The sequence below is a fragment of the Diorhabda sublineata genome, chromosome 2, assembly GCF_026230105.1.
Source record: "Diorhabda sublineata isolate icDioSubl1.1 chromosome 2, icDioSubl1.1, whole genome shotgun sequence".
In the NCBI taxonomy this organism is placed as follows: Eukaryota; Metazoa; Arthropoda; class Insecta; order Coleoptera; family Chrysomelidae; genus Diorhabda; species Diorhabda sublineata.
This window is the reverse complement of record NC_079475.1, coordinates 21,594,549-21,621,437: the sequence shown is the minus strand read 5'-3', so window position 1 is coordinate 21,621,437 and position 26,889 is coordinate 21,594,549. Positions and strand designations below refer to the sequence as shown.

At 31.3% G+C, this 26,889-nt stretch overlaps 1 protein-coding gene across 3 annotated transcripts in view; it reads left to right on the top strand.

Moving 5' to 3' along the window:
* LOC130453106 (activin receptor type-2A) overlaps window positions 1-25,431 on the top strand; it is a 31,179-nt gene extending 5,748 nt beyond the window's left edge. For 2 of the 3 annotated variants that reach the window (XM_056792707.1, XM_056792705.1), the window contains 6 exons: window positions 72-230; window positions 688-910; window positions 12,835-13,036; window positions 13,187-13,442; window positions 16,167-16,354; window positions 16,414-25,431. In XM_056792707.1, coding sequence (XP_056648685.1) covers window positions 72-230; window positions 688-910; window positions 12,835-13,036; window positions 13,187-13,442; window positions 16,167-16,346 — 1,020 coding nt within the window. In that variant the 3' untranslated portion in view covers window positions 16,347-16,354; window positions 16,414-25,431. The remainder of the gene's footprint in view (window positions 1-71; window positions 231-687; window positions 911-12,834; window positions 13,037-13,186; window positions 13,443-16,166; window positions 16,355-16,413) is intronic. The other variant, XM_056792706.1, reaches the window with a different exon arrangement.
* The last annotated feature ends 1,458 nt before the right edge of the window (window positions 25,432-26,889 follow it).

Genomic DNA, 26,889 nt, shown 5'->3' with positions numbered 1-26,889 from the left:
AGATTCCTTTGCATCAATTTTTTTTTTTTGGCAATCTTTATTAAAAATCTTTTATATCCTTGAAATTACAGTTACCAACATCTGAACCACACCCGTTGCCCCCTTCAACGCCCATTTTAGATAATAGACCCATAAACCTCATTGAAATAAAAGCCAGGGGACGTTTCGGAGCTGTTTGGAAAGCTCAGTTTAAAGGTGAAGATGTAGCTGTCAAAATATTTCCCATACAAGTAAGTGCTTTTTGATCAGATATTAATAACGTTATAAAACTTTCTTGACACTTACTTAAAGCAACAAATTGAAAGTTTATCCATATAGTCCTCTTTATGTCGGATGCTAGAGTACATTAATACGCATTTTGCAAACAAAAACTGACAAATATGTAATGCTGAATCAATAACAGACTGATAATAAAAAGTGCTCCTTCCGTTAGCCGAAAAATAAAGATTTCACAAAGCATGTGAATAATCTTTTGATGAATGTATGTTATCATCTTATTCAACTTGACGTTAACACTCTTGCAAAATTATATTTCAAAGGAATAAATTTATTACTAACGATTCTGAATGTACATTTATAGAAATAATCGAGACAGTTTCAAATAACTAGTTATTTGAACTGTAATGGAAAAAGCGACTAGTAATATATTATTTTATGAATATTGTATTATTTTGGATTCCATTTTAGGATAAGCAGTCATGGTTAACTGAACAGGATATATTCAAACTACCTCATATGGATCACCCTAATATTTTGCAATATATTGGTGTTGAAAAACATGGCGATAATCTGCAAACGGAATTTTGGTTGATTACTGCTTATCACGAAAGAGGCTCACTATGTGATTTCCTTAAGGCTCATACACTGACTTGGAGTGAATTGTGCAGGGTTGCAGAAACAATGTCAAAAGGTAACATATTCTTTTATTAAAAAAATTAAAAGGGGTAAAGAAGTAACAAAAGTGATCTTTGTTGATTCGTTTGTATCTTCACTTGATGGAATAAATAGCAATAAATGTTAATATAAATATATAGCAGCTATCTAGTGCTGCTTTATAAGATAAAATCTGCAGTGAATGGGGCTAGCTTTAACTCCCTGGGATCATTAAAATGCAAAGTGATAGAAGTTTGTGGGAGTTGACTAAGCAAGGCTTCCAGTACTGTTTCTCCAAGGCCATTGGCAATATTTATCCATCTGATGGACATTGTTTGCATGAATACCATTGTTCTAACGTAAGAAGAAGAAGAAGAAGGATAGGTGCGCTTATATTTGCCTTAATTCTCCTTGTGAATTGGACTATTTTTATTTTACTGGGGTTGATCGAGAGTTGTTCTTTATCACCTCAGTTTTTATTTGTGTGTAAGGCTGTTTGCATCAGGACAGAGATTATGCCTTCATGCTTGCCCTTTACTACCACTACTAGATCATTTAGGTACCCTAAAACTGTAAATCCAGAGCTTCTAAGTCTAGTGAGAATTTGTTCACTACCAATAACCACCTGGGGACAACCCTTCACTGTAGTAACAGTGGAAGTGTTTCCTTGTATGTCTGCCGTTCCAATACTATGTTGTTCCTATGTTGTATGTCGCCTCGTTCCATTTTAGAATAGGGAGTACCACTCTTTTAACGCCCTTTCGATGGATTGATGTGAAGTGTTGTCAAAAGTTCCTTCTACCTCGATGAAGGCGGTTAGAGTAATATCTTTCTGTCAACAGCTTTTTTTATGTTTTAACTAGGCAATGTAGTACACTTGTGGTGGACTTGCCTTTTTGACAAGGAAATTGTTTAGGTTGAAGTGGCTTTATTGTGAAAGCCATGTTTCTGAAGTATTGTTCTTAGATTTTCTCCATAGTTTTTAAGAAAAAGTATGTAAGATTAATCGGGCGATAAAACTTTGGTTGATCTTTTGGTCTTCTGCCTGTTTTTGGTATGAACGCATTTTGCTATGAAGCATAGAATCAGGCTAGTTTCAAAAGGCTTGAAAGTGTTTCTTCAATACTTCACAGCCTTCCTGTAGCATGACTGGAAAAATGCCGTTTTTGACAAATTATTTTTAGGTCTTGAAGCTCGTTATCGCCTACACAAACATATTAATGACTTCTGAGCTGATAAAGCGAGTATCTCTAAACTTTTTGCATAGAATTAATCTATACATTTAAGAGGCACTCAAAACCAATAATATAAAGTAATTTTCTTTACATCGACACCCAAAATATTGAAAATGATAATTTAAAGTAAAATTGGAAGTTTACAGTCTAAAAATTTATCACCAAATTTATATGTTAAGATGGTTGTTAAAAATTATATTTCTGCCAAAAATGATGAAATTCGATCCCATCCTACTCCTTTTTTTGGGTAAAACTATTTAAAAAAAAATATCATTACCTTGTACCAACTTAACAAGACTATTATGGATATAAATAAGTTGGGTTCAATTAACCAATTTTCATCCCAGAAGTTACTATTTAATCCATGTCTTAACCTTTTGCATACACCTTGTATATATCTACAAATTATAATATAGTGGTGAATGATAATTTAATGTGAATACTCGTGATAAATGGTCTTTCAGTTATTTACTTTAATAATTGCTGAAATACACTTGGGTTCGTGTTGAGTCAAGATCAATTGCATGTATTTTCGATCAAGGGATTACAGGTTGTTTGAAAAATTGAGATGTTGATAGATTAAACACTTGTTTGTCATTTAAAAAATAATTATTATACATAAGTTGAAATTTAGAAGGTTTCTGTTCAAGTTTTTAGAAACTGTCTACTATTTGATTGACACTGACCATTATTATAGCAAAGGACTGCTTCTTTTGATATTTTAAAGATTATTTTAGAATTTTGATAATAATAGAAATATAAAAAATAAAAATCAACAATAAAGTACTTCTCAAAAATATTGAGTTTTTGTTATGTGTGTTAGCAGTCCATCAGATTAGTGAATTTTTTAATTATACTACAAATTTGTTTAAATTAAAAGATGAGTTTTCATGATTTTTATATTCATTTATTTGTTTAAAACATTATATACATAATAAATATATAGATACGTGTCCAAACAACTGTTAAGGCATTTGGTACGATCATTATTGATAGGTACATCATGTAAGGCATTGTAAGTTCCATTCATTTTTATGATCCTCGTAACTACAGAAAAAGAAAGGCAAAATGTTATTTGATAACTTGATTGATTTTGACTTTGATTAACGGGTCTTTTCAGGGATAGATGAGTCGCTAGTTTTCTATTGTGAACTCATGGTTTTTGCCATGCAACTGCCATCTTCAGTAATGATTTTTGTAATGAATTGTTTTCCGACAGGCGGCATAAATATTTTTTAATGACTATAAAAAACACCTATTTTTAGAAACAACATATTCTGCACAAAATGATTAATGTAATATTGAAAAATCGAATTTAAATAATCGTGTAATCTAAGCATATCTTTTAAATTTCGAAAAAAAAAATTCTGATTTAACGCCATTGGCAACCAACTAACCTTACTTTACTTATAAAAATTCAACTTCACTCATGATGATCTAACCTATAAAAATTTAATGTCATTCACAATCTAACTAATCAATATACAAGGTTATTCTCAACGACGTAACCTAGTTCAACCTATAAAAACTCAATGTTTTTCATAATCTAACTGATTTCTTAGGCAACCAGAATCAATAAGCTTAATATTTCTGCGTAAAATTCTGCATCTAGCCCTGCCTTTTCTTTTCCCATAAATTGTGACGTTGCCAAGTTGAAGCGAAAAATATGAGGATTTGATGAAAATTGGTGCACTATAAATGCTGTCTAGTAAATTTTATTAGTGAGAAGTAACTAAACTTGTTTGGTAAATACGAAGGTAAAGGAAGGCTGAAATGACTGAACGGAGTAGAAGTTTTGTTTGGACTTCGGGGTGTTTTCTAGATAAGCATTAATTCAGGAGATTTCAATTAGCAAAAACTAGATTTTTTTAAATGGAACATCCAGTGTATTATTATATATTATAACTAACTATTTTATCCCTTCAAATTATGTCTCATAATTTACACTCTAAAATTGACTGTTTTTAAGAAAATTGCATTTTTAGTTTATGATTTAAAAAATATTCATCTTTTTAACAAGTAAACACTGAATGTGACGTTTAAAATACTTTTAGTTTTTGTGACAAAATCGAACCATTAATTTTATACCTTTAAAAACTGTAATAAAATAAATAGGGTACCTATCCACAATTCTCAAAATAAACAAATTAAACAAAAATAACTAACAACAAATAAGAAAGAACTAAAAACTTTAGAAACTATTTTATTAAGTATTCAAAATGACCACCATTTACCTCCATACAATAATGTATGCGATCTTCAAAAGCTCTACTAGCACGATGTAACATATTAACATCAACAGTTCGAAAAACCTCCTTAATTCTATTCATGTCTTTCTTAGTAGTCGCGGGTGTTTTGTACACTTGTTCTTTGACGTAACCCCACCAAAAAATAAATCCTTTTTTATAAGGTCCGGTATGGTGAACTGGTGCACCGTCATGTAGGTACCACATTCGCCGCCTATCATGAGCAGGTAATTGCTGAAGTAGTTGGGGTAATTCGTTTTGCAAAAAAAATTAAATCAAAGAAATATGGGCCTATGCCATGATTCCCAATTATTCCACCCCATACATTTAATTACCACCTTGTTTAACTGATATTCTGTATACAATGCGGTTGATTTGTCGCATAATAATGGAAATTGTGTCTATTAATATTGTATCTATTAACAAACCCATGTTGCTCCATCGGCAAATAATACAAAATTGAGAAAATCTCTGTTGTGTTTGCCGAATTTGTTCTTGAGCCCACTCACAGAAGGTTAACCGCTTTTCATAATCATCATCCAATAGTTCCTGCATTCGCTGTATACGGTAAGGATGCATTTTGTTCTTAGATAGAATTTTTTGGACGACAGAACGGCTTATGTCGGTTTGTTTTGATATTTCCCGTGTCTAGATATGTGGATCTTGATCTGTGACATTGCATTCTACACTACCAATTCTGGTAAATCGTCAAAGCAAATTTTCCAATGTCCCTTTTCTTGGCTGTCTTCTATCGGTTAATCCTTTGTGCGACTAAACAGTTTTGTAATAAGTCTAGATAATAACTAATCACTCTGACTTAAACTGTGTAAATGTCAAATATATAGGACACAATCCTCATCCCAAGCCATCTACGTAATTCGTACCATACCTTCTTAGTACCTAAACTTTCTAGACAATTCTCCCATATCCATAAGATATCACTAACATGGTAAACCGTTTCATCATCCAAATGGCCGACGATAGGGAGTAATGCAGCCGCAGATGTACCCGCCCGTTCCATATTTAAATTAAAAATAAACATATATAAAAACAAAAAAACTTATATATATATTCCCAAACTGAGAGGAACCGTTTTTACTTAGATCAAGATCTCTCTTTTCAAATCTCCATCCTATAAAAAATTTCCCTTATCCTACCTAAAATTCATCCATCGAATCTCTCTCTCGCAACATTGGTTTCATATTCCCGAAAATATATTTTATGAGTACTGACCTCTAGCCTTAACAGACAGCGCACAAACTCTTAGGCGTCGGTCAAGATGTGATCAACTGCCAAAACGGTCAACATTCGTGTTGGAACGATCAACATTCGTGTTGGAACGAGTGTTAATGGAATCTCCTTTGCGTGGATGGTCTTCTACTGATTCACATTGATTGTATAAGAGTTTTTCCATAAAAGGAATTTCAACAAAGCTGCATTCACTCTACGGTTAAGATATCATCTCTTTATGATGAAGTCACACTTCAAATAAGCTGTAATCATGGTTTTGGATGGATTAACTTCAGACGATTACGAGGCAAGCGTTGAATTGTGGGTATAACGTTGGTAGAGTTGAGTGGAGGTTTTCGTGAAATTATGTTTGAAACTTAATTTGCTTATTTTTTTAATAATGAATTCTCAGAAGTTACTCGTTACACCTCGTATTGGAATTATACGAACAAAGTTCTATGAAGGTTAACTGTAAATTACTTGAACGATCAATATTTATTATCTACATCAAATTTCGAGTGAAGCTCTCACAAACATAGCTATAGATAATGATTCATAATTTGAAGTAATTAATGAATAATTATTCTGGTCATGCCATAGGTCGACATACAATTTTTTGTCTTAAAAAAAATAATGTCGCACAACAAAATTGGTCACCATGTGGAAAACATATAGCATCGTTATATTTTTTATTATAAAAACCGATACTAAGTTAATGCCGTTCTCTAGTAGAGATATAAATCTGCGGTTGTCATTATCGCGATGTGTCATTTTAGCAAATAATCATTTTTTTAACGACGATTATAAAACCGTCACTTATTCCTTACCTATGGTGGATACGATCGTTTCTCCGATCACTTTAGATTTACTTTTACTTGAAAATTTGAACCAAATATATACTGCTGGTATTGTAACGATCAATTTTGGTGGAAGAAATGTTACTAACATACAAAACAAATTGAATTTGTCAAGAAATTATATAGTACAATTTAGAACACAAGAAGATTTAAACAATCAACTGACAGCGATGAAGAAGAAAAAAATATTCAACCCACACGCCAAATTTCTGCTAATTTCCACTAAGATCTTCGATAATCCACATCTAATAGCATCAAACATATCGAAATATTTGTCAGACGAAAACGTGATAGATTCCGTTATTTTGTTAGTAAATCCACGAAACGTAACTCAATTAATCGTTTTCTCTTGGGATCCTTTTAAACATTGTGCTCACGCATCGGAAGCCCAAGCGCAAACTCTTGATTCGTGCGAATTTGGCAAATCTAAAAAAAATTTCAATTGGTTCGATAATAAGATACCAAAAAAATTTGAAAATTGTTCGATAAGAGTGAAATATACCAACTCTCCACCGTACAGTTACAACGAAAATAATATTGTAAAAGGTATTGAAATAAATATTTTAACAATAATAGGAGATAAACTCAATTTGAAGTTTATATATAAAGAAGATAACGAATTAAAAAACGAATTTGAAGGTTTAGAAAATAAAAGTATCGATATAGCTATTGGTGGTTATCCTAAGGAATATATATGGAGTATAATGTTTGATGTTAGTCATTTTTACACCCAAGACGCTATAATTTTGTGTGCTCCTAATATTCCATCCGTTGGAGATTTTGAATATATGTTGTCTTTCATAGAAATAAAATGTATCCTCCTTCTACTTGTAACTAACATAATTCTTTGTTGTTTTAAATGTACATTGAGTCGTCGAGATATACGTGAAAATTCTATGCTTAAAAACTTTCCATATGTTTATATTCATAGTTTTGATATTTTAGCCGGCGGTAATATCCCTGTCAGAGTTAAAACGCCAAAAGTTCGATATTTTTTATTGTTGCATTTATTATTAGCGTTTTTATTTCTAGCAGTATCGAATAGTTATTTCGTGAGCTATTGTTCCAGAAAAACCTTCAAACAACGCTACTCTACAGTTTCCGATATTAATCGTTACAATTTGAAAATATATTTTGTTGCTGGGGAAAAGATTTTTTCACAGAATTTCATCCAAGATGAAATATACAAGGAATTGAAGAAGAATGGAAGAAAATGCGACGATTTAAATTTGTGTTTACGTAACGTAATTGAGGATAAAGATTCTGCTATATGCTTGAGCAAATTATTCAAAAGTTTTATTTTAAATAACTTCACCGTTATTAAAGATTTTTACTGTTTGAATAATTGGAGGATTCGTTATCCTGTGAATTTAATAATGAGAAAAGGATTTCCGTTGTTTGATAGATTTAATCGAATATTAAACATGATAATAAGTGCTGGGTTCATTACGAAATGGGAACATGAGTTTGAGGATAGATTCGATATTGTTAGTAACGTTTATAAAATATCTTTAAGGAATATTTTACCTACTCTCCAATTGTCCTGTATATTGTGGCTTGTGGCTATTGTAGTTTTTCTAATCGAATGCTATGTAGGCAGTTCGAACAAGTTAAAAATTAAATCGATTAAAGCAAAACTCGCTAACTAAATAACATTCTGTACTAAAATTAATTTATTTACGTGTTAAATTGTGTTGAATAAATAAATACTGTTTATAAACAATTTTTTCCTACAAACGTTAAAAATGACAAAGGTCGCGCCTTGAAACACTAGGTGCAGTCTACCCTTCTACATTTTCCTATAATATCGCAAAACCATATGCAAAATTTTCAAGTGGTTGTCGGTCGAGTTACGTACTGATGCAAACAAGCGAAAAGAAGTCTTGTAGAAGATCTTTCGTCTGCTTTGATTTTGCATGAACGTAATGTTACACCATCTTCGAAATCTGGTGACGTTCTGAGTACTACAAACAATGGTGGACACCAGAAGAAGAAAATAATCGTTCGATATGCAAGAACTGTAGCTCTAAAGACTATTGGAGTCGTCAATGCTCCAAGGGACCTTTATCGGGAGAGAATCGAAGGGCTGGCAAGCTAATGTAACCTATTCCAGTGCTTCTATGGTCTCGATTAGCATGGCTACCATAAATGACCAGTGGAGCATTCGTAATGAAGCTACACGCCACATTACATCAAATTTAAACTGGTTAACTGATTGTAAGCCTTTTCCAGAAACTATAAACGCTACTGTCAAACCGGCGGGAAAGAAGTTAATCAAAGCTCTTGGCAGTGGGACAATTGAAATGGTCGACTATTACAGTGGAAAGTTGAGAATATTCAAGCTCACACGCCCAAACATCTCCAAACCTCGTCAATGTCCTTACTGCTTGAATTTGAAATCCCAATAGCAAGTTTGAATCAAACCAAATGAAGTCACCGAGATTGTCACGTCGGAAAAGGAAAGCCCCTGCTTGACTGAAAGAATACTTTGCTGAAGCTCTTCTCGTAGAAGACTTTCAATGAAATGGAAAACCGCAATAAATACTGATATCAAATCCATGTACAAAAACGATGCATGGAAATTGACTGAACTTCCTCCGCGAAAGAAAGTAATCAATAATAAATGGGTATATCGTGTCAAGCAGAATCCTAACAGTAGTATTGACAAGTATCATGCAAGACTGTTAACGGTATTGACTATGCAGACAGCTTTAGTCCAGCTGCTCGACTGGAAGCGATTCGATCATTGTTGTCAATAACAGCTGTTGAGAGATGGTTCTGCAGCAGTTTCATGTCTCGACTGCAATCTTATATGATGATATCTAAGAGGAAATCATGAAACAATCTGAGGGATACTAGCAGTGGAGCGCATTTGGACCGAGTACTAACTTGCAGGCATTTTTACGAAGCCCATACCTCGTATATGACTTCATGTCTACGAGAAAGTTTATGTGGTTTTTTGTTCTGAGTGGTTGGCAGCCTTGCTTGTGTCATTCTGTGCTGTCATCTCGCCATCTTGTTTAAATTAGAACATAAAAATCACATAAATTTTTAGATCAGAATTCATTTTATCATTTGGTATTATTTATTTATTATTTTACTTTGGACATTTAAGCTTAGTAATTAAATTTTCATTAGAAGAAAAAGTATGTATAATGAAATGTGAACAATTTTACCAGCTTTTAATATTGTGAAAACATCTTGAAAAACTAAAAATAATAAACAAACACTTTTAACAAACATTAACCTACAATATACTAAAAATATAATCATTTTTCCTAAGAATCACAAGTAAACACTTGAACAAGCAAAAACAAAATTATTTTCTTTTACTTTAATAAAGCTTGAAAAAATAAATTCTTATTAGAACGTTTAACACAAAAATTAAGTGTCATTAAAGCTAACAAAAACAAATTCTTCTATGAAAGTTTTACCAGTCTTTCTTGATAGAACTTTTTATTCATCATCTTGATTGAAACTGACAAATAAAATATAAATAATCAAACTTAAACTATAAGCTTCTACATTAAAGTATAAATATAGTACAAACAAACAAAAAAATAGTCTCTTAAACAAAAAATACTTCCATCTTAAAAAATAATAATTTTTTTAACATATATAGTTAATAATTTAATTTCACCACTGGAAAATAACTTTGAAAATAGAAGCTTCGACGTCGTGTCTCTTATGTGGTGTACAGAAGTGTTGTATTTGTTGTTATTGTCCTAAACTGGTTCTTCTTTTTGGCTAGCACTAAGTTTGTGCACTTAACAACTCTTAAATAGATTAATAGCTGATCGCTACTGATCAAGAATTTGGGATTTTTGTAAGAGCGAGATAATAGGATAGTTTTCGTTTATAGACTGGCAAAATGTACATATGACTTATCACACTTATGATACTTACTATTAACATTTGAAATTTGTATGAATTTAATTAAATACTCTGCACCAACTTAACTATGAGAAACAATCGAATAATAAATTGGTAGGTAGAAGTAGAGTCTATATAAAGAATTTCAATATGACCATCAAAAGTGCTTAAAATTACAATGTTCATTTTTGAACCAAACAGACACAAAACTGAGCCAATAAGAACGTGATAAAAATCGTAAGCACGAACAGATGCAGACTCCCAAACTCGAAAAGATATTTTGCCTAGTATTGAAAAGATTTTTTTTTTAAAAATTTGCAACAATAGAAGAGTCATGAATCAGTCATTATGAAGTAGAGATCATAATGTAAAGGAAAAAGTGTAAAATGATTTACCACGTCCTACCTCAAAAAAGTCCCTCAATTACAGGTCCTTATCAAGGTGTAATGCAATAACATCGAATTTATTAATCATACGCCATATACTACATATTTGGCCCCCAGCGATTACCGACTAGTTTCAAAACTTTTCATTTACCTTGCAAACAATCTTTCTTTCGAAACTATTGAATAATCTAAAATATCGATGGGAAAATTCGTCTTAATGGAGAGTATATTGGAACAAACATTATATCTTTGCCACTGAGAGTCAGCAAAGGAATCAGCCCTTGTGTTTGTCTATGTAACTAAATATTTTTGAGCACGTCGGATTAATTTGAAATTTTGCAAATAAAGATTGTTCGACCCCTTCAAACCGTTGATATACGGCACGCTTCAGCAGGTTCAGAATTGAAATTTCGTGTTTTTATACATAATTGTTTCGATTCATAAATGGCTCAGGGGAGAGGCAAAGGGATCATCCCTTGTAGATTCCCATCTAGTGAAACCAAAATTAACCCATAAATATTACCCATTACAGTCATATAAACAAAGTTTTGTCCGCGTTTATAAATTAGCACTGAGGCTACCAAAGAAAATTTCGACTCCTTTAGTATTATATCATAGGTGCCCTCAACACATTCCATGTATTTTATTTGACGTAGATGGAGATGCAAAGTACAGCTATCTTTAAATATAATTTTACTTATACTTTAATTCATACTTCTACAGAAAAAAAGACTTCAAGCATTTTCAAATAATAATTTATTTTATATTTAATATGTTATCCGGTTGGATTTCAAATTTTTTCGAGTATACATAAGTTAGTTTCACTATCATTATTCGTCTAATTACATATAAATTATCCTCAAAATAGAAAAGTCGATAATTGGATTTCCTACAAAATATATATCGTGACTTCCCTAATTCCTCTCGGCAACTTCTATAATGATTGCTACAATATTGTATATCCGGTTGTATATGTCCCATATTCTATTTCATTTTTCATAATTCATAACATGCATTACTTCCAATCTGTACTGTTTCAATGTGATGTACCAGGTTTTTCATTATAAATTAACCGTCCCTTATTGTAGAAGAAGAAAAAGTTGTCGGGTTACGTCTGAATTTTGTTAAAATTCTATTAAAAGCATCATAATAGCTTGTAAATTTGAGAGAATACAAGAAAAACCAATATTTGAAAAGACTTGCGTTAACTGGTACATAAAAATGTTGAATACCTTTGCTAAAGTTGCATCAAACACTGTGTATAACAACTGCCCAACATATGACACCGGTACAACTTTATGGGTCTTGCAACAAATCCAAAAAAAGAAGCACACTGAAGCAATTGGTGTGTTTATTTGGTATCACTGGTCATATAGCAACGTAATATGGTCAATTTCAAATATTACTTAAGTCATTGCAGAATTTTGGAAAAATTCCAAGAATAGTGAATCATCTTTCATCCTGACACTAAAGGTCTCCTACTCAACAAAATAATTTCTAACCAATCAGAAGGTTGAGTTCATTGGGCTATCTACCGTGCAGCCCTGATTTGGCACCCTACAACTTCTTTTTGTTCCCTCACATCAAAAGCAAACGTAGTCAACGATTTGCAACGCCAAAAGAAATATTTGCTTGCAAAAAGCATAGTTTAGAGCTACCTCAATCGAAGAGGAAAAGGTGCTTCAGAACTTGTTTTAAATGCATGGTAAAATATTCATGAACATTATTTTGAAAAATAACAAAACTAATTTCGCTACTTCTTTTATCATTGCTACTCTCGAATCGCCAGCTCGGTAGCCAGATCTCACCCCGTTCAATTTTTTTATATCGGGGCTTACCTTTGGACGAAAATATATGATAATTTGAGGAATTTTAAGGTTTGATATTTTGATGAAAATGATACAATGCTTCCAAATTTATTGAAAAAAAAACAACGTACTACAATTAATAAAATCTGAGTTTTAAAAAAATTTCATCAGATGAAGGTTAATTTCGAAAATGTCTCCACGTTCATTGATTATTAAATTAAACAGTTGTAATGTCCATAGATGCCTAATTTTAGCATCAATATGTCACTTCTACGCTAAATGATGTATATCATCGTTGAGATTGAATAAATACGTTTTAATTTTAGGTTTGATGAGACTACATGAAGCTATACCAGGTAGGATTCCAGGCGAAGTATCCAAACCAGCCATCGCTCATAGAGATTTTAAAAGTAAAAACGTTCTATTGAAAAGTGATCTCACCGCGTGTATTGCCGATTTCGGCTTGGCAATTACATTTGAAGCAGGAAAATCTTGTGGAGATACTCACGGACAAGTTGGTACTAGAAGGTAAGTAATCCAACAGTTTTAGACATAACCTTTATAAGATCTGCAAAATTTCCTTGCTGTTATAGAGGCTAAATTAAGTCATTGATGCTTCCACTTCCAGTTTCTGTCTCTTCTCAACAACAAATATTATATTTTTTTAACTATTTTTAGGTATATGGCTCCCGAAGTACTTGAAGGTGCAATAAATTTTACTCAAGACGCTTTCCTGAGGATCGACATGTACGCTTGTGGTCTTGTTTTGTGGGAGTTAGTATCTCGTTGCACAGCTCAAGATGGTCCTATTCCAGAATATAGGTTACCGTTCGAAGAAGAAGTCGGTCAACATCCTTCTTTGGAAGATATGCAGGAATCTGTTGTTCAACAGAAAGTTAGACCTCTAATACAGGAACATTGGAAACACCATCCGGTAAAATTTTTGTTCTTAAACAATATTCAATTTTTTATATCTGATACTGGTAAGTTGATCAAGTCAATTACTTCTCGAAACGGTATAGTATAAATACTACTTATTCAAAAATTGGTCCATAAATGTATGCAGTGCAATTAAAAAACTCGTTGTGAAGCTTACAGATGTTCAAAATATTTTACTTAGTAAACACTTAGGAAAACAATTGAGGAATTTATCAATCAACTTTTTAAACGGACTGGAATTTGTTTGTAAAGACCGAAATTAGTTGAAAAACTTTTGATATTGATAATATGATAATATTGATAATTGAATATGGCTTTATTGTTTTTCGTAATATTCTCCATTAAGATCAATACACTTTAGCATGCGTTTGAACCAATTTTCCATACCTTCAAAACATGTGATTTGCACGCATCAACCGCTTCTTTAGGCGTAGAAAAACGTTTACCGCGTAATTAATTTTTGAACTGTGGACATAAGAAGACATCATCCTGTAGCCAAGTGCGACCACGATTGAATTCGGAAAACCAGCGAACCACGATGCGAGATGGTGCTTCATCACCAAAAGTCGATGCGAGTTGTTCGACGCACTGCTGTTGATTTAGTCCATGTCGAAAGTCATAGAAAATGTTAGCGATTTCATTTTTTACCAAGATGAATGTTTCAAGTCTCTGCAAACAACTCAAATATCACTCTTATGACAACAAAGAACAAAAAGCATTTGAAATAAAATTATTCTAAACAATACCATTGGAATCATTAAAATTATTATCTTGAAATATTTTATTTATCTTGATTATGATATACAGTTATCGGAAATGACAAATACCGTCGAAGGGAATATATGGTACACGTTTTTGACTATAAAGTGCATTTAATATACATCTAATGTTTAAATTATGCCGAGTGTTAGTTCAAAAGGGGATTTCTTTAAGACATATTACAAAATGTAAATGCAATCGCTTGAATTTTTTAATTTTTTTCCGTCGTTCCATATAACCCGTACTTTCGGTATATATGGAACGGTAAAAAATTTCTATTATAAAGTATTGATATTTTATCTTTGGTTAGTATAGGCATATTTACTAGTCTTTATGGACCGTTTTGGGACATTTTTTTTACATTTTACTTTCATGTGCCTGAAAGTAAGCAATGGTTTTGAAGCAGCTTAAATTTAATACAACATGGAATCTATAATAGTTTTATTTAAAAAATATATAGCATTAAAAATAAACGAATAAAATTCCTATCCAAATACAACAAAACGTATAAAACTCAATAAATCACTTCTTTTTTGGCATATCTACAAAAATTTAAAATTAAGCCAAAGATCGAAAAATTACACTTTTCTGTCAAAAATAAATTTAGCCCTCCTCTCTATAGGGTTAGGGCTAGGCAATACACATTGTATTTGAGTTTTGTATTTTGAGTATTTATTGAAACAGTATCTTCAACATTTGAAAAAATTAATATATTTTTGCTTTGTTAATAGAATCTCATACATGATACCATTATAGCACTGCTCTTCTCATTATCTCCAATTTTAGCGACAAATATCTTTATTGTCTCTATTTTAGAATTTAGTTTGATTGTTGCTAAACTTTTGACGATTCTTATTATGAAATCGTTTTGTATTTAAGTCTTCTTCAGATTCAGTCCTATCGTTACAATCGTCATCTTCACTTTCAACAGAAGTTGTTTCGATTTCGGATGACCTATTTATTTAAATATCATATGTGGACACAAATTTACCTGTTGTAACACAAATTTTATTTTGCCCTTTGACACAACTTCAAGAGCTGTTTTGAAATTCTCAAATTATAATTATTTCTGTTGTTACTTGTGCCCTTGATAGTTCTATATTTCAGTTCAGGATTTCTTTCCAAAAAAATTATATACCAATCCTTTCTAGGCAGATTGTTTTGAAATACAGGAATATGAACACCCTTTTGGTTAAAATACTGTTGGACGAATTCACATAGCACTTGATGGGTGAAGGGGTATCCAAATTAACTAGCAGCAGTATTTATAATACTTTTTCCTCCAATATACTTAACACAGGAGTGCGTTTCAACTTGTCACCGAACTTCCCAAGCTATTGTATAGCCTAGTTTTGAGCATCCCAAATAATTTCATCGATACGAGGTGGCATGCTTGTGAACATGTTTTCGTGGAAACGTTCCATATATACCCTAAAAATAACACTTTATGAGTATTTCAGCATTTTTTGAAAACTGGTAGTGTTTCTGCTCTGATGTTTTCATCACATGAATGTTGAGGTTATAGATAAGTTTTCATTGTATTGCATAAGTATGCAAGGTCTACTTTAGATCGATTTAGAAGTGATTTGGCGTTTTATTTGCACGTTATAAAGTTTCGTCGACTTTAATTACTATGGGCTCTCAGAGAAGGACAATGGCCCAAGTAATAGGAATGAGCAACTATAGAAGATCAGTGGGGACATCCATCTAGAATGTATAAGCGGCGAAGGCTCCAGTAAAATAATGAGTGGTTAGGTTATTCTTCTTTACTACATAATTCATATTTGTGTATCTAGATATAGAATATTTTGAAGTTGTTTTGACTGTAAACAGATAGATTCTAGAAAAACATCACAATTAAGTTATAACCCTTGATTTTCTAATAAATAATTTAAACCTCAATTTGTTACATTATGTTATTCGAGAGTTCAGTATAGTAGTTTAAAATTTTATTATTCAGGGATTATCAGTAATTTGCGATACTATGGAAGAATGCTGGGATCACGATGCTGAAGCCAGATTATCGGCGTCATGTGTAATGGAAAGAATTATCTCACAAGCTAAATACCAACAGCAATCTATGGGATGGAGAATTGAAAATGAGGCTCCTTTGAATATTTTAAAGGAAAACAGTATGTAGGGAAAAAAGTGAGTTACACAATTTTCGATTTATTCATTGTTATTTTAATTTTTTTTTTTAATTACAGTAGGATTCGGGATTATGCGAATGAACCGTACCTGCATAACTAAAGTACCTGCGCCTGCAGCCTGTTACCACACTTGCCTACATTAACATAGCCTAATTTAAATAGCCTACTACACTACAGTATTGTCCAAAAAGAAACATAGTCAATAATATTCAGCGAAAATTGTATACGTTTTTTAATAGTCGAGTTTCCTTCTACACCTTGACTAAGTTTCTTTTTTATTACTATTATTATTATTAACTATTTATAAGTAATTCAAGTTATGGCATGTTCCGTGTTTTTTAGGATTATTTTACCAATACATATATTTGGTCAGGATGATTATAGATCAGAAATAATTACTGACAAAGACGATTCATTTCGATATTGACAAAGCACGTTGCTTAAACTTGAAACTGAAGAGGCCATCATATAAACCTGATGGCAATTTTTTTCACAAATAGTAAGAAACTAAACATTGAAATCAACATACGAGGATATATTGAAAAATTCTTAGCCTACTATTGAACCGAACAAAATTTCAATGTCAAAATATTTTATTACTCATATATTCTCCTCTTAATTGGATACATTTATTACATCGAACCTGCAACGTCTCTAGAGCTTTCAAAAATAATGTTTCTTCTTGCTCTGCAAACCAGACCTACACAGCTTTTATTACCTCCTTGTTGGAAGAAAATTTACTACCTTTTAAACTTATTTTCAGTTGAGGAAAAAGATGATAGTTGGACGGAGCCAAATCTGGTGAATAAGGGAGGTGTTCTAGTAATTCAAACCCTAAATCACGAATTTTTTGCAAGGCAACATGAGATTTGTCTGCAGGGGCGTTGTCCTGCAAAAACAAAACACCTTTGGATAGCTTTCCGCGTCTTTTCTCTTTTTAATTTTCCCGTAGAGTGGTCAGTAATGTCGAATAGTAATCTCCAGTTATTGTTCTACCCTTATACAAAAAATCAATCATGATTACTCCATGACAATCCCAAAAAACTGAAGCATAGAAGGTTTCCAGCAGATTTTTGGACACGAAACTTCTTAGGTCTTGGAAAACCAGAGTGTTGCCATTCCATCGATTGTTGCTTTGTTTCTGAATCGTAGAAATGTACCCAAGTCTCATCTATAGTAACAATTCGGTTTAAGAAGTCTACATCGTTTTCAAATCGAACACAGATCGAACGCGATGGTTCTACCCTTGCACGAAAATTTACCTCTTTTGAAGCTTGCAGTCCAATTTTTCACGGTCGCATACGAAGGACATTGATCACCAAGGGTATTAAGCATATCTTCGTAAATCTGCTTGTCTCTTAACCCTTTTAAACACAAGTACTTGATGATGGCTCGCTACTCCAATTTTTCAATTTTCACAATTTCGGTGAACATCTATTTTCTCTTAATTTATTGCGTAACTCTGGTTTACTTTTTTGACGTCAAACTTTACACTGACACTTCTAATAAGTTATTGTTCGTTGCTATGGTAACCCAATATTTTGTTTATGCATGGAACTGATCTAGGCTAAATAGATATCAATACATCCTGGTAAACATGAGCTGTATTTTGACATAGAATGTCATTTTACCCTTTACTGGTTCAATGTAGGCAGCTAAAATAATGTTGCATCGATTAAAATTAAAAAAACTACTTTATTCCTCTCCAATAAGTTGTGTGTCAAGTCTTAAAAGTTCCTAACATTAAAATTTTTTTGTAAAAATCCGGTTAATCTTATAGCAATAATATTTACTGCCTCAAAGCTCAGTTGTCTGGAATATTGACCTTGCAGAGTTGATCTTTTCGTGAAAATAAAAATTTTTTGGAAAGTCACATACTCATAATACAATTCATTAACGAGCGTTTTCGATAGATGGTGGAAACCAAACCACGGAAGTTGACTTTGGTTCTAACTCCTTACTGAATTGTTCAGACTAGATCATTTGAGATAGAGAAATACAAACTAAATTCAAAGCGGGATAACCTATTTGGAAATTTCTTTTCAAGTATCATTGGCATCAATTACTAAGCTTATTTAGCTTCTGTCGTTGTTTATAATTTTTGATGAAATAACAATTTGTAAAAATGTAGATAAATACATGAAGCAAATTTTCAGTATCAGTTTATCAGTAATAATATGTGTGTCTGGATATTTGTGGATAATGTAATTCAACACTGGAACATCTAACATTGAATTGCTCTTCTCATGTGCCAATAGAAGAAAAACAGACTTTTGATTTGTTTATATACAGATTTTTATACAGAATTGTTATACCAGAAATTTTTTAATTTTTAACTTGTGTGGTGACATTGAGAATTTTAAATTGTGGTGTAAAACAAAACTTTTGTTATGTGTAAACCTTTAATGTTATTGTATATCTTTATCTTCCAATTTATTTGGTTTTAATTTTTATATGAAGAGGCAGCTTCAGAATTAACAGATCGACAGATCTCCAAGAAGTAGAAGAAGAAGAAGATTATTATAAAGTCAATGTTGTTTTTTAGTGACTAAAATGAATATATTTTTTCAGGGACTTCCATGTTCATTTCCCATTTTCGGTTTTCTTTATTCTTTGCTTATGCAACGATTTTTTTAAATGGGAATAATTATTGTTTTCGATAAAAGAAGGGATATTTACGGTTCCCATATTTGATTTACATGGAAAAAACATTCTATAATTTGATTTGTTTTATTATCAAATTGAAAAAACTCAATTTTGAAATGAAAAATATATGGCTTGTTCCACTTGAATATATTTTACATATTCACTGAAAAATCACATCAACAAAAGAATATTGTCGTTTTTTCCTAATTTATTTGTATTAGTTTTTTATTATTATTATATTCAACATTGTGAAATTGAAGTTTTAAAAATTAGAAAATGTAAACCAAGCCAATAGCACTATTTTCCGAATTTACACATATGATCAAACCTACATTTTTCTATTCAATTTTAATATAAGCAAAACTGTATATTTGAACAATTTTTTTTTATTTCATAAATTAGGTGCTTCTTAAATCATTAGAGAAAATCTAAGAGGTGATTGTCCAAATGAAATTATAATCAATCTAACATACAGCACTCCTTTCTTCGCTCAAATTTTAAGAAATTGATAGACCCTTAACTTATTGTAATGTTTGTTATATTAATTTATTTATACTATTTCTAACGGTAGGATGAATTTATACACACTATCTCTTACTTAATTTAAGTATATACTCACACTAGACACTATTTATAATAACTACTACTACATTATAATTAATTGTTCACTACTTGTATCATTTATTGAAATTCACTAGTTACTATTTACTATTTCGTTCACTATGACATTCAGTTATCTTCTCGCTGCTAAACAAGCACATGTATATATCAGAAAGGAATTTTTCGGATAATTCTAGAAAGTAAACAATTAATCAAAATAAATAAAAAGGCTTTCTAGAAATTGGTTCAAAAAAACAATATAAACAAATCGCCGTTGTGATAAAATTATGTAGAAAGACAATATTAAACGGTTTCTGCCTCACTTCCACGAAATCAGCACCCGACGCGTCCATCACATTTTCTAGTATATTGAAATAATCAATCAGGAGCGGCTTCACGACTCATGCTGTGGACGAATTCGTAATATTATTTAGTAACAAACCTTTTTTTTTTTCGAGATTTAATTTTGTAAAACATAAACATTGCTCAAATTCCTTTTTTATGTTAAAATATTTCTTAATTTTTAAGTTTTTTTCTGCATTCAATGGAAGTGGTGGAAAGAAATTTAACAAAGAATGCAAATCTTAATATTATATTCCTTTTTTTTTCTTTTCTCGTCGAAAATTTGATAAAGACTTGATTTAAAATAAAAAGGAAGTAATTTTTTGTTCTTCAGGCCACAACTCACCGAAATATTTCTCCAAATAAGTAGTGAATAGTTTTAATTCAGTTAATTGGCATCCACTATTTTATTTAATAACTTTTTCAAAGATTAAAGTCTATATAATAAAAATAAACAAATACTTGCTTGCTAATCTCACCCTCTTATATTGTAACAGGAATATTTGAAAAAATACAGGTGGTCTTTTGCACTTACACGGAAATTGAAAAATTTCGAATTTCTATCTTTAATTATATTTGACAAAAAATATTAAATACAATTTAGTCGCCACTCTTTAGTAGTGATAAATAGGAAAGGCGTAGGCTGTGAAAATTTTCTTATATCAAAGATCCACTATAATTTCATATGGTCAATCACATCATGAATTTTGGTATAACAGAATTACTTATACGTGAAGCGTTTAATTTTTCAAAGACAAATAAAAATTTTTTTATTTTTTCCAAAAATCTTCAACTGTTATCCCAAAAGTTTTAAAACCTAAAAAAATGAGTTTTGCCATTTTATTCAACATCTCTCGTCATTATTTGATTAAAATCTTCAAACAATGCAAAAAATTTAGCGTTCATTTGAAACATATTTCATTATTTTTATTCCAGATTCAGTACAGAGAGATGGTAATTGTAAAAATTATAGTTTCCCCCTCTTATAGAACCTAACCTAACCTAACTTTCCAAAGGTATTAGTAGTAGTTCCATTTACCTAAACCTATTTCATGAATATTAAACATCAATAAATACAACTTTTTAAATAAACTTTGTTTAAAAAAAAGTTTTACGTTTGGTTTAGTGAAAAGAGTATTAATATAAGTGCTATTGGCATCTATTATTGTAACAAGTAGTAATCCATGATTACATCCTTTAATGTAAAAGTTTTATAGTGGAACTTTTTAATAGGGTAAACAGATATTGATAAAACAACTTCGTTGTACTCAAAGTCTTATTCAATATAATACATAGCGCCGCAAATTTAATGCATAATTCTAAAAAATTACCTTGAATATTTTGAACAAGTACTTTAATAATATTTGAAATAAATATTTTACTAACTGTATATCGACTCGCCTTCTCTAATTATTGCAGATTTTCGAAGTACATTTGATATCAGGTTTCCCATTGCATCTTCATCCATCTAAATTCATATTTCTGCCAGTTTTATTGGAAGTTCATTCAGACTTCTAGGCTCTAATCATAGAAGTCCTATCGCCATACAACTGCTAAATCCGACTCAAGATAGAATTGCCATTTTTACTTAATGGAGATAAGTTTGTACTATTCCAGTCAGATGCGGGCTTTCATTATTAAAAATTAAAAATACAAAAAGTGCATATAAGGTTCTAAAACCTTTTGTTATGTATTGAGTAACTGTAAAACGATCTCACATAACACTTCATCCACTACTAAACACTTGTTGTTTCGGCACTGGGTGTATTGCTCTCCACTATGTCAAAACATTCTTCTACAGCTGTCGTCATTAAATTGGAGAAATTGGAGAAACCGCCTTTGATGGGCAAGGTTTGAAACGAAAGTAACTTTGACTTCAACCAGTCTTCTAGCATTATCTTGGCTAATGCAGTAATTACAGCTACGGGAAAGAGACTTTGTAATATTCGAATTCACAATAATCTTGGTCTCTCTTTGGTAGCCTCATCCACGACTTCTTTCATTACTAGCCTTCTCCTAAAATCGCACCAGTGCTCTAAAGACAGTAGATCGTGTTATTCTACATCGAAATGATATCTGACTTTGTGACAAATGACAATAGCAGTAAATTTCTCGGTCTTTTGACACTAACGTTTCAAACCATTTTAACTAACGAAACCTGTTTATTCCCAAATTCAAAATAAACTGACTACCCAAATAATAAAATGGAATTCTTGTGCAATGGATTTGTATACAATTTTATCAACATTCTATTTTAATTGTACCCAGCACAAAACATGGGAAATATATGGTAGAAATATCTTTATATCATCGTCTTCGGTTTAAGAATTTTATATGGTCAATTTTTCAATTTCAAAAAATATGCGTTAACTTTACGGCGTAATGAAACAGAAATATTAGTAGAAAAATTTCGTATAAAATATGTGTGTGTGTGTGTGTGTGTCATAGAAAATCTATTTTGTGCACTTTTAATGAATTTTTCTCTTTGAGATTATATTTGTGCAATTAAATGTTAAGTTTGGTGAAAAATACAAAAAAAAACAATTATATATTTTTAATAACAGTATCTGTTTAGAGGAGAAAAACCTTAGAAAGATGAAAATTGTACAGTTTTTCTATGTGTTAAAGTTAATCTGGTGATATTTTTCTTTAATCGAAATATGTAATATTCATCAGAAAACAATTCTACTAGATACTAATCTTTCATTCAGGCTGCTATCAAAAAAATCAATTTCATATAATTTTAGCGTGCTGAAAAATTATGATACCTACAGAAAACTAATTGTATATATATAGAAATGTTCTTTGAGACACTTTTAACTTTTATAAAAAAAGGAATGAACTCGAATTTAATGCAAAGAACTTATATTTATTTGATACGTATTTTGGAATCCGCTGACTATATAAATATTGTTTCTTGCATTTTGGAATCCGCTGGACGTGTGGCAGTGTCGGGGATCTTTCACATTTCTATATATTGGTATGGTACAAAGAGCATAGGTTTTGCAGAACCAAACAGAGTGGGACTGGTTAATATAGAATTTTATCAAAAAACTGTATTGGAGGTATATTTACAAGATGGAGGTTTTTATTAATTTGGTATTTGGAAAATTTTTTTGTTTTAACGTGAAAGATCAAGTCCTGTTTACAATTGATATATATACCAAAGACCCGGTGTGTATAAACACCTCTCATATTATTAATCATTATTTAAAGTGGGAATCTAGTTCCATTTGAATACCTTCATCTAATTGGAAAGTAAGTACGAAAGGTTCCGGGGTTTACCTACCATTACTGTTGATATGACTTTGTTATTGATTGAGACATATTTAGTTGATTGTGTCTATGACACTTATAGTAGATACAAATCTGGCAAAATGTAATACACTGCATCGATTGGAGCCAAGTTTATGGTTGCCCACATTTTTCAGTGAGCATAGCATTATGAACCGTTCCACATTTTTGTTCAAATAAATTATTGTATGTCTGTGATTAGATTAAATTTTAAATAATATTTGTTTGATTTTTTTGATTGAGCAGTCTAGTTGTTAATTTCCGAATAATAATTGAAAATAAATACGTAAAAGTAATTAGGAAAAATAAAAATAAATCTATCTGAAATAAAAAAAAAAAAAGATAAAGACTGAAATTTGGACATATAGGGCGAAACTGCCCAATCAATTGAAAGAGTAATTGGCTTTGAAATTTAGGTTTAGAATACGTTATCAATTTGAAAAAAAAAAGATATATCTGACGGTACTTCCAAATTACAGTTTTCGAAGTTGTTAAATTAAAAAAAAATATTTTGTATTTAAATTTTTATTAGTTTTAAGGCAGCTATTAGACAACAATCTCGATTTTTTCAAAATGTTTTGAATATAAATAAGTATATTTTAGAGTATTCAATAAGCACAGGAAACCTCATATGTAATTAAATTGTTTATGTATTTTATTTAGAACATTATAAAAAACGATGAAGTACACCAACTTTCGATTTAAATTGTATTTAATTCAAACATACATTTTAATACATAGGGTGGTTCATTCAAGTCTACTCAGTAATCTTTATTTTCAATGAAATTACGAAAGTACACTTTGCATGTCACTTATTTAGTGTATGTTTTTTAGAATAATTGATTCCAAATTCTTGCTCTGTTGGACCTGAAAATATTATTATAAAACGTTTTTCAAGAAGTCGAGATCAATTTTTTGCTCAGAATTTATGTATAGAGGCGTTAATTGGAGTTTGTTGCATGCACGAAATAGAATATTCATAAACAGGGTTCGAAATGAAATCAGGGTGTTTTCTTTTTATCTACAAATTCCCATTATCGTCCGATAGGTTAAATAATATGTTTTATCTATATGTTTTTATACTCCAGATAAGAAAAAAATATAGACTTCCCTCAGGTTATCAAACACCATCCGATTCTGTACATCTTGCCAATTTTTTTAAAACAAACCAGTTTTTCTTAGTGTTAGTTATTTTTATCCTCCTACCGTATACTACCTCTGTATTTTATATTATTTAATGTAATTTGGTGCTTCTTAACATATTGATACAAAATATACAGATTGTATACAAAACTAGATTCATTGTTTTGTTCAATATACTATTTAATCCAATCAATTGATCTTTAGAATGTTGATTCTTGTTCCAAGTTGCTACTAATAAATAATCGTTTTCTTTCAGTGAAGATTTATAATAAACTGAGCTTGAAGGTTGTATCATATACTTATTCAGCTGTAAGCAAGGATGTGTACACCTTTAAAAAAATTGCATTATATCTCAAATTTTTGTTTAGTGGCCGAGGAACATTTTGTCATTGAGAAAAAAAGAACTGGATATGAACTAATTGCTTTTCTTTAAGACCCATCTTGCTACCTTTACTCAGCTTTACTCAGCTGTAAGTGAGTTTAAAAAATTGCATTATACCTATCTGAAATTGTTGTTTAGCTACATATCCAAATTCCAAATGTTTCAATCTTACTATAATCAAGGCATTCTTTTATAATTAATCATAGATAAAGAAAAATAGAGAATATATGGCAAAGTGATACTTTAATATCATTCTTGGAGCTTTACAAGAAAAATTTTGGTTATGATAATCTATTTTTTCCGTATGTTTGCATCTGTACTTAAACGTTCACTGAATTGTTCTTTGAGATTATCAAAAATTTTATGATGAATCGTATTTTCCACTTCAAGATGTTCCATATTTAGTTAAATTGTATTTCAATTATCAACTTAATCCTTGATATTTTCCAGTCGAATTTGGATAACAAGTTCGTATTTTATAAGATATTATCAACAAATTTTGGTTTGTTACTTGCTCATTGTTGACGGTTGAAAAATGTAATTGGATTTTATTTAACTCAACATTTGCAGATGTAAGTTTTGTATACATTCTTTTATTTATATATTTTGTTTGTAAGTATTATGTAAGTAGGTAATAATCTTATTTTTAATTAATATAACATATCACTAACGAACTTCAATTTTTTTATTTATCATCCTATCAATATATAGAATACTTCTTTTAAAACCAATCCAATAAAAAGGATTCAGTACTGAACATAAAAATGTTACCCAAATATTCAATGTTACCGAACAGGGATATGGATTTAAAATCTTTGATCAACTTTGTTACAATTTATCAGTGTAAGTTTCAATAGAACGTCGCGATATGGGTTTTCCAATAAGAGGTGTTATTTCAAATGTTGGGACAAGTTAATGATGTGAAGAATAAAACCCGTGCACGTCGCTCAAGAACAACTGAGAATATTGCTGCTGTAGCCCAAAGTGTTGAAGAAAACCCAGGTTTGTCCATTCGTCGTCGTTCTTTGGAATTAACCATTCCACAAACGTCATTACACCGTATTTTGCATAAAGACTTGGGTCTTAAGACCTATAAAGTTCAGTTAACACAAGAACTCAAGCCGGCCGATCATCAACAACGTCGTGTCTTTGCTGATTGGGTCCTTGAAATGCATGAAAATGATCCGGAATTTCATCGAAAAATCATCTTAACTGATAAGGCCCGTTTCCACCTTGGTGGTTACGTCAATAAACAAAATTATCGAATCTGGGGCTCGAAAAACCCAAGAGTTATTGTTGAAAATCCTCTCCATCCTCAACGCGTGACTGTTTGGTGCGGTTTATGGTCTGGCGGTGTCATTGGACCTTACGGTGAATGGATTGCGCTATCGAGAGATGATTAATGATTTTTTATATCCGGAATTGGATGGTATTGATTTGGACAACGTTTACTTTCAACAAGACGGCGCTACGTGCCACACAAGCAACGAAACCATCGATCTTTTACGGGAAAAATTTCCGGGTCGTGTTATCTCTAGAAGAAGTGATCACAATTGGCCACCGAGATCTTGTGATTTAACACCTTGCGACTTTTTCCTTTGGGGCCACGTGAAAGATAAGGTCTACGCCAACAGTCCAGCATCGATTCAAGACCTCAAAGATGGAATTCGTGAGGCTATTGAGGACATAGGGCAGCCGCTTTACAATTTGGTTACGGAAAATTTCATGAAAAGGATATGGTTCTGTAAGCGCTGTCGTGGCGGCCATTTGGCTGATGTTGTGTTCCATTATTAACGGCATACCTTCCTCTTTATAATGAAATAAACATCCGATCATTTATCTCAAAAAATGACATTTTTCTTAGAATATCAAAATAACACCTTTTATTGGAAAACCCCTTATTATGATAAACTCAACTGTTTCACGAGATCCTCATTCCTTTTTACCATATCCAATGCCGGCTAAAAGACTACATTAAAACAACATAATTATCTATCAATTGTAGCCAAACCCTATTAGATAAATAAAAGAAATGTACACCTGTATATTCTATTATTAATAGCGATTATCTAAACAATAAACATGTAATTTTTTTAAAGACCGACAAACGCTACGTTAGAGCCAGG